Raw genomic sequence first — 8,628 nt, 5'->3', positions numbered from 1 at the left:
ATTCTCCATGTTTATGATTTTTAATTACAAAAGTAGAACCTGCTCTATCTTTAAAAATACAGAAGCATATGGTAGTCTTTTGATGTGCCAACTTGGCTAGGCTATAGTCCCGAGTTATCCATCAAATGCTAATCTAGGTGTTGCTTGAAGGTATTTTGTAGATCTGATTAAAGTCCATAATCAGTTTAATTTAAAGAAGATTATGGGTTAGATTCATTCTGTTGAAAGGCCTTAAGAGCAGAGCTGAGGCCTCCCTGAAGTAGAAGCAGCTCTACCTGCAGATTGCAGCTTTAGCATGTGCCTAAGAATTCCAGGTTGCCTTTCTAACGTCATGTCCAACAGACTTTGGACTTGCTTTATCAGACCTGACAACTGCATGAACACACTTCTTACAATATATTTAGTATTTCACACCTCTTACTGTGAGTCCTAACTGATACAAATTTTGGTGAGGCGAGAGGAACAGAATCGGAAGGATGAATTTTCTGAATTGGTTCTGGGTTTCTGGAATTGATTCTCTAGTTGATAGATTTAAAGTTACCAATGACTCTATTGCTCTTAGTAAAGACAGCACTGATGGTCCATGGTTTGATGTGGCAACAGAGGTATGCAAAATATTACCACTGAATACTCCCAATCAAATACCTATAGAAGGTGAGGTTCTGGGTAACCATGTATTTGCTATGTTAGGATATTTTAGTCAAACTAATTAGTATAATGGGATTGACTGGTTGTCCTACCTGTGCTGGAACAAATGGAAAAAAAATAAGAATGAATTCTAGGCTTGAAATTCCCAGCATGAGCCCTGCATAAATCACTTTAAAGCTTCAACATCTTCCCTGAAAAAAACTCTTGTCTACCCTAGTTTCAGGGCTATGCTTTCTGAGAACCAAACCCAGAGTCGCATATTGTGGTTGCCTAAATTAAATGCAAATTGAATTCCCTCCCAGGGTGCTATTAAACTGAGGGCATTTATTGGGAAGGAATGAGTTCCTTAAAATTAGAATGGGGTCATATAGGAAGCTCCTGATAAAGCCGGGGAATATTGAACCCCTAAATTCTGCCAAGTCTCCCCCCCACTAGGAAAAGCAGTTCTTTCATCTTTGCCTAAAAAAACCACAATGGCCTCCCTGAAGCAGTTGTCTGACAAGGCCCTACTTACTCTCCGAAGGAAGTACTGTTTAATATCGCGTTGGATTCTAAACCTATGATTGGATTCAGTTCACAGAAGGCCCCAAAAGTTGAGGTAGCGATTTTAACCCAAGAGGAGGTTCACTATACACTGAAAGAACTGTATTATTCTTCTTTTCGGGTCCAATTTATAGCAACAGAAATAGTGGTAATGTGTGTGAGAATGGATCTTAAAGGTTTGGGATAATTGTGGAAGAATATGTTGTTGGAGCAGGATAATTTTATTTATATGAGGTCAAGTATGAGAGATTCTGGATTCAAGTTTTAGTTTCAGTGGATGGAATAGGCTTTAACCATTTGGTCCATTGACTGAAATGTGGACTAGAGAACAGCTTATACTAAAGCAGTGATAGGCAAACTCATTAGTCAGCAGAGCCAAATATCAATAGTACGATTGAAATTTCTTTTGAGAGCCAAATTTTTTAAACTTAGACTATATAGATAGGTACATTGTTATTAACTTCATTAGGGTACTCCTAAGCTGGCCTTTGCTAAAAACTTCCTCAATCTGATTGAGGTACGTTCGCTGAGGTAGACCCCTTCCAACTCTCCCATCCACACTCGTCTTGTGTACTTGTTTCATCTATCTCCTTTCGTTTATCCTCTCTATATGTCCAAACCATCTCAACATACCTTTCTCAATCCTCGACACTACATCTCCTTTCACTCCACAATGTTCCCTAAAATTAACTTAATAAACTTTACTTAAAGTTTTAAGTCTTAGTTAAACTATAGGTACATTGAATAAAACTTGATATCATACTTAATAACAATATTATTTATTGATTAAATTAAATTCCTTACAATTTACCTTACAATAGCCATAAAATTAAATCATGGCAATGACTGACAAACACTAATGTGAACAATGGCCTTGCATCTCCTTGGAAAGTTTGGGTAAGTCAGGTTTGTATGTTGTTGTTTTTAATTTTAGGCACGATTCCAGGTTCTCATCAATAAGACGACTTCTCAATTTACTTTTGATAAGGTTCCTGCTTGAAAATGGTTGTTCGCATAAATATGTAGACCTGAATAAGGAAAGAACAGCAAATGCTAGTTTTTTCAGTTGATTATATGAGTCAGGAATACTATTCCAGGTGTTAAAAATCAATATATCTTTCTTCTCCAGGTCTTTCAAAGCAGACCACTTGTGCTGTGAACTAAGTTCACATTTGTTTTTCTCCAATATTTCTATATCAGCACAAAGACGTTCACATTTCGAGCTCCACAGTTCTTTGTTCTTTAAATCCAGTAATTGCATTTCAAAGTTGCCAATGTCAATATTAAAGGGAGAAAAATTTAATTCTGTTACAGTAGAATTGAGAGGTTTTTTAACAAAGGCTAACATCGCTTTGCTGTTGGTGAATTCCTGAAACCTGTTGAGAAAAGCTTCCCTCATATGTAAAAGTGTTGTTTTGAAATAGCAAATGTCAACATCAGAATTATTTTCTTGGGGATGTTTCAACAGGCTTGGAAAGTGAATCAAAGTTTCTCTTTCAAAATCTTGAGCAAAAAGAGATAATTTGTTTTCGAATGAAATAACTTCTCCTAACATCAAAAAAACTGTGTTTCCTTTCCCCTGTAGTTTTCTATTAAGCTGGTTTAGATGAGACGTAACGTCTACCATGAAATAAAATTTTTGGATCCACCGATCGTTCATTAGTTCTGGATAGTGAACACCCTTCTCAAGGAGAAATGCTTTAATTTCTGTTAATAAGGAAGTGAAACGTTTCAAAACGTTTCCTCTTGATAACCAACGTACCTTGTTATGCAGCAGAAGATCTGCGTACTCACTCTCCGTTGCAACTAAAAATTCTTTAAATTGGCGATGATTAAGAGCTTTAGCTATAGTGGAGTTGATAATCTTAATCACCAATTCCATAACTTTGCAAATTTCTTCTGGAAATGTCTGTGCACAAAGCGCTTCTTGATGAATGATGCAACGGTAAGTAAGTATCTCGTGATTTATTTTTTCTTTCAAAATAGCAACAAACCCGTTTCTTATGCTGGTCATACTTTTTGACCCGTCTGTTGAAATTGAGACAATTTTATCGAGTGGAATATGCTGTTTTTCAGTGCACTCAATTACAGCATTTGCTATATCCTCTCCACGTGTTTGACCTTTGAGTGGCAATAATCCTAAAAGTTCTTCTTTAGGACCTGTAGATGAAATAAATCGTACAAAAAGTGAAACTTGCGCTGTATCATTTATGTCACAAGACTCGTCAACTGCTATTGATAAAGCTGAAACCAATTTAAGACCTTCGACTTGCTGGTTGGTAATATTCAAAGACATTTTGACTGTTCTATCTTTCACTGTTTTAGCAGACAATAGTCACTCTTTAATTTTTTTTAGAATATCTGCTTTGTTCTTAAAATCCCGAAATAGCTCTTTGGATGCATTTATAAAACAACTTTTTATGTATTCGCCGTCTGTATATGGTTTTCCTCTTAGCAATCTCTTGACTAACCACAAAACTTGCAATATTAACCTTGTTGGAAGATTGCATCCAGTAATTAAATACAGAACTTGATTTTTCTTGACTCTTCTGAAGTTCCTCAACTGCTTTCTTCCTTGCATCACCGACAGGATAGTTAGTACTAAATGACACGTGTTTAGTTGTAAAGTGTCTCTCCAAATTTGATTTCTTATTATGTGCCAATTTTTCCTGACAAATAAGACAGGTTGGAAGGCCATTTAAGTTTTGAATAAATGCTAAAGTCTTGATCCATTCAACTTTAAATTCACGGTTTTCATCTTCTGTTTTTCTTTGCTTCTTCTTTGTAGCCATGTCAAACAGGGCACCTAAAAAATGTTTCATTTTATAATAATAAAGCCACCAACACAAAAGAATTATAATTCTTAAATTGATGACAAAAATACCTGTAGGATTTGCAGCTGGTTGGAAAAATACAGGTAACTTTATGCTTCGAGTAGGTACTTTTGTCACCTGCGTGCGATTTGCGGATGCGACTAGCACTAACCACTACACATGAGACTGCTGGCTGACTGGCTCACTAAACTCATGCATGAATCGCTCGCGCCCCCCCCCCCCCCAGGCTGTGTATCCCGCAGCCCATCTGCGCCGTGTCTCCTGTCGCCCGACCGACCGACACCCACCACTTCTTCTAACGCCATTTTTTCAGAATAGACTTGCCCAGGCCAAAAACCGACTTCTGCGCATGGGCCACAAAGTTTCAATCGCACTTGTCAGAAGCCGGTCCATCCTTGCTGCTTGACACAGTCGCTGTAGGGAAGAAACATCTGCACAGCCTATGTTTCAAGGGACCTGGCGTATATGGCATACGGTTCTTAATATGTTTGCTCCCCTTCTTGGTGCTATGTGTTTTAACCAAGGTCTCTGAGAAAGGTTGTTTCCCCAGGTAGGGATTTTTCCCTGAAGTTAGGGAGGGAATAAAACCCCTTAACTAAGTGCCAGGCGGGTAGTCAATCACTTTAACTATGAACAATCACGCTTAAGCTACATAATCTTTACTCCCTAAAATGGAGATAAGAAATGCCCTAACCTTTGGAATAGAAATTGATAGGATTAAAATTAACTGGTATAAATACAGATGTAACAAGACAATAAAACACAGAACTTGGCTGGAGATCCTGGCTAGGCTGCTGATCAACTGAACGCTTGTCTCTGTGTCATTCCTTCTTCACCTACTCCGTCCACACCTTTGGGAACCCCTGGACCTGATGGGGCTGGACCCCAACATCTGGCACCCTAACAGGGACCCCTAGGTACCCAAGAAATAATAGACAAAAAATTAGAAGCCGGAAGGAAGAGCAAAGCTCAAGATGGCGGACAAAATGCCAGGTGGCTCTCAGAAGGCCAGTTCAAAGACAAGATCATCAGATGTTCATTCATCTGGATCTTCAGATGCACATATGGATGCATCTGGACCCTCAGAAAGTGATATGCCAAGTCAAACTAGACCTAAGAGACCAAGAAAACATAATTATAGGAATGGAAGTGCCCGTGAAAGCCTTTGTGATTCTCCTCACCAGAATACTTCAAACCCTCTTCGAGAAAACAAACTTAAAGCATTCAGTATTGGAAAAATGAGTACAGCCAGGCGAACTTTAAGTAAGAAGGAGCAAGAAGAATTGAAGAAAAAGGAGGATGAAAAGGCTGCTGCTGAGATTTATGAGGAATTTCTTGCTGCTTTTGAAGGAAGTGATGGTAATAAAGTGAAGACATTTGTGCGTGGAGGTGTTGTTAATGCAGCTAAAGAAGAACATGAAACAGATGAAAAAAGAGGCAAAATCTATAAGCCATCTTCAAGATTTAAAGATCAAGAAAACCCTCCAAATCAGTCATCCAATGAAAGACCACCCTCTCCTCTTGTGATAGAAACCAAAAAACCTCCACTGAAGAAAGGGGAGAAAGAAAAGAAAAAAAGCAATTTGGAACTCTTCAAAGAAGAATTGAAGCAAATTCAAGAAGAGTGTGATGAGAGACATAAAACAAAAGGCAGGTTAAGTCGCTTTGAGCCTCCTCAGTCAGGTTCTGATGGTCAGCGGCGTTCCATGGATGCGCCTTCAAGAAGAAGTAGATCATCTGTTCTTGATGATTATGCGCCTGGGTCACATGATGTGGGAGATCCAAGCACTACTAATTTATACCTTGGAAACATTAATCCACAGATGAATGAAGAAATGCTGTGCCAAGAATTTGGAAGATTTGGACCATTAGCCAGTGTGAAAATTATGTGGCCTAGAACTGATGAAGAAAGAGCAAGGGAGAGAAATTGTGGCTTTGTGGCCTTTATGAATAGAAGAGATGCTGAAAGAGCTTTAAAAAATTTAAATGGAAAGATGATTATGTCTTTTGAAATGAAGTTAGGTTGGGGTAAAGCTATGCCTATTCCTCCACATCCAATATACATTCCGCCGTCTATGATGGAACATGTGCTTCCCCCACCTCCATCAGGACTGCCTTTTAATGCCCAGCCTAGAGAGCGGTTAAAAAACCCCAATGCTCCCATGTTACCACCACCTACAAACAAGGAGGATTTTGAGAAGACTCTGTCGCAAGCCATAGTCAAAGTGGTTATCCCAACAGAAAGGAATTTGCTCGCCCTGATACATCAAATGATAGAGTTTGTTGTACGTGAAGGGCCAATGTTTGAAGCTATGATTATGAACAGAGAAAGCAACAATCCCGTGTTCAGATTCTTATTTGAAAACCAGACACCAGCCCATGCTTACTATAGGTGGAAGCTTTATTCTCTTCTGCAGGGAGATTCTCCAACTAAGTGGCGGACGGAAGATTTTCGTATGTTCAAAAATGGGTCTTTTTGGAGGCCACCACCATTAAATCCATACCTGCATGGGATGTCAGAAAAGCAAGAAACAGAAGCTTTTGTAGAGGAGTCTAATAAAAAAGGAGCACTTAAGAAAGAACAGAGGGACAAATTAGAAGAAATCCTGCAGCGGTTAGCTCCAAGGAAAAATGATATTGGAGATGCAATGGTTTTCTGTCTTAATAATGCTGAAGCTGCTGAAGAAATAGTGGATTGCATTACTGAGTCATTGTCAAGCCTAAAGACGCCCCTTCCCAAAAAGATTGCCAGATTGTATTTGGTTTCTGATGTTTTGTACAATTCTTCAGCAAAAGTTGCCAATGCTTCATATTATAGAAAAATTTTTGAAACAAAGTTATGTCAGATATTTTCAGACCTCAATGCTACCTATCGTACAATTCAAGGCCATTTACAGTCTGAAAACTTTAAGCAACGGGTAATGACCTGCTTCAGAGCATGGAAAGATTGGGCAATTTATCCAGAACCATTTTTGATCAAATTGCAAAATATTTTCTTAGGACTTGTAAATATTATTGAAGAAAAGGAAACAGAGGACGTAAGAGATGACCTTGATGGTGCTCCTATTGAAGAAGAGCGTGATGGTGCACCTTTGAAAGATGTGGATGGAATTCCTATTGATTCTACTCCCATTGATGATCTTGATGGAGTGCCTTTAGTGGATGCCACTGAAGACTCAAAGAAGAATGAGCCTATATTTAAAGTTGCTCCATCAAAATGGGAAGCTGTAGATGAATCTGAATTGGAAGCACAGGCTGTCACAACTTCTAAATGGGAGTTATTTGACCAGCATGAAGAATCAGAAAAAGAAAAAAATCAAAATCAAGAAGAAGAAAGTGAAGATGAAGAAGATACTCAAAGTTCCAAATCTGAAGAACATCATTTATATTCTAATCCAATCAAAGAAGAAATGACCGAGTCCAAGTTCTCTAAGTACTCTGAAATGAGTGAGGAAAAACGAGCCAAACTTCATGAAATTGAGCTCAAAGTTATGAAGTTTCAGGATGAACTGTAATCTGGAAAACGACCTATAAAACCAGGCCAGAGCTTTCAGGAGCAAGTAGAACACTACAGAGGTAAACTTCTTCAAGGAAAGAAAGAGAAAGCATTAGAAAGAGAACGAGAAAGAGATAAGAAGGATAAAGAAAAATTGGAATCTCGATCCAAAGACAAGAAGGAAAAAGATGAGTGTACTCCAACAAGGAAAGAAAGGAAAAGGCGACACAGTATGTCCCCTAGCCCATCTCACAGTAGCAGTGGTAGACGAGTGAAGTCACCATCACCAAAGTCAGAGCGATCAGAGCGTTCAGAAAGATCACATAAAGAGAGTTCAAGGTCCAGGTCATCTCACAAAGATTCTCCTCGAGATGTTAGCAAAAAGGCCAAAAGATCACCATCTGGTTCAAGAACACCTAAAAGGTCTAGGCGATCATGGTCTAGATCCCCTAAAAAACCAGGGAAGGAATCCAGATCCCAGTCCCGATCTCCACACAGGTCTCATAAAAAGTTAAAGAAAAACAAACATTGACATACATTTTTAAGATGCTGTCACTTATTGGAAATGCAATTTTGTTTTGTGCCTGAACAGTCTGTTTTTTTTTTAAAAAAATCAAATGAAAGAGCATTCCTGGGATTTTTATTTATTTGTGAAGCATGTGTAAACTCATGAGTAACTGCATCTGTAGACCTGTCATTGTTTTATATTGTGTAAATTACTTTTGTTGTGGCTGTTTTTCAATATGAAATTATTGTGGTAATGAATTTCATCAGAAATGTGTATAATGGATCTGCTGGCTGTAGTATTTTGTTTTAGAAAGCTGTGACCTAGAAAAACTAATACAGATGTCTTCCCCCATTTTGTAGCTTTGGCAATTTGAATTAGATTTCAAATAAAATCTGAACAGAAAAAAAAAAAATTAGAAGCCAAGGTTAATGCTCTTGAAGAAGCCCTTAAAAGGATACATCTTTAAACAAAGCATTATCCCCATGCTTTTAAGCACAGGCCTATTTTTATTCATAACTTTAATAATTATTTGTCTTTTCCCAGTCTCCTTCTGCGTCTTAAACAATGCAATCCAAGACGTGGCCGCTGATTTACACACA

General features: G+C 38.3%; 1 protein-coding gene across 1 annotated transcript; it reads left to right on the top strand.

Annotated features, from left to right (window-relative positions):
* Window positions 1-4,984: 4,984 nt before the first annotated feature.
* Window positions 4,985-8,120, top strand: LOC132220489 (U2 snRNP-associated SURP motif-containing protein-like). Its single transcript, XM_059673636.1, is given in 1 exon segment — window positions 4,985-8,120. A coding segment is annotated over 1 exon segment (3,054 nt). The 5' UTR covers window positions 4,985-4,999; the 3' UTR covers window positions 8,054-8,120.
* Window positions 8,121-8,628: the final 508 nt, after the last annotated feature.

This window comes from Myotis daubentonii, chromosome 1 (assembly GCF_963259705.1).
Source record: "Myotis daubentonii chromosome 1, mMyoDau2.1, whole genome shotgun sequence".
Lineage (NCBI taxonomy): Eukaryota > Metazoa > Chordata > Mammalia > Chiroptera > Vespertilionidae > Myotis > Myotis daubentonii.
This window is presented reverse-complemented; position numbering and strand designations above follow the sequence as displayed.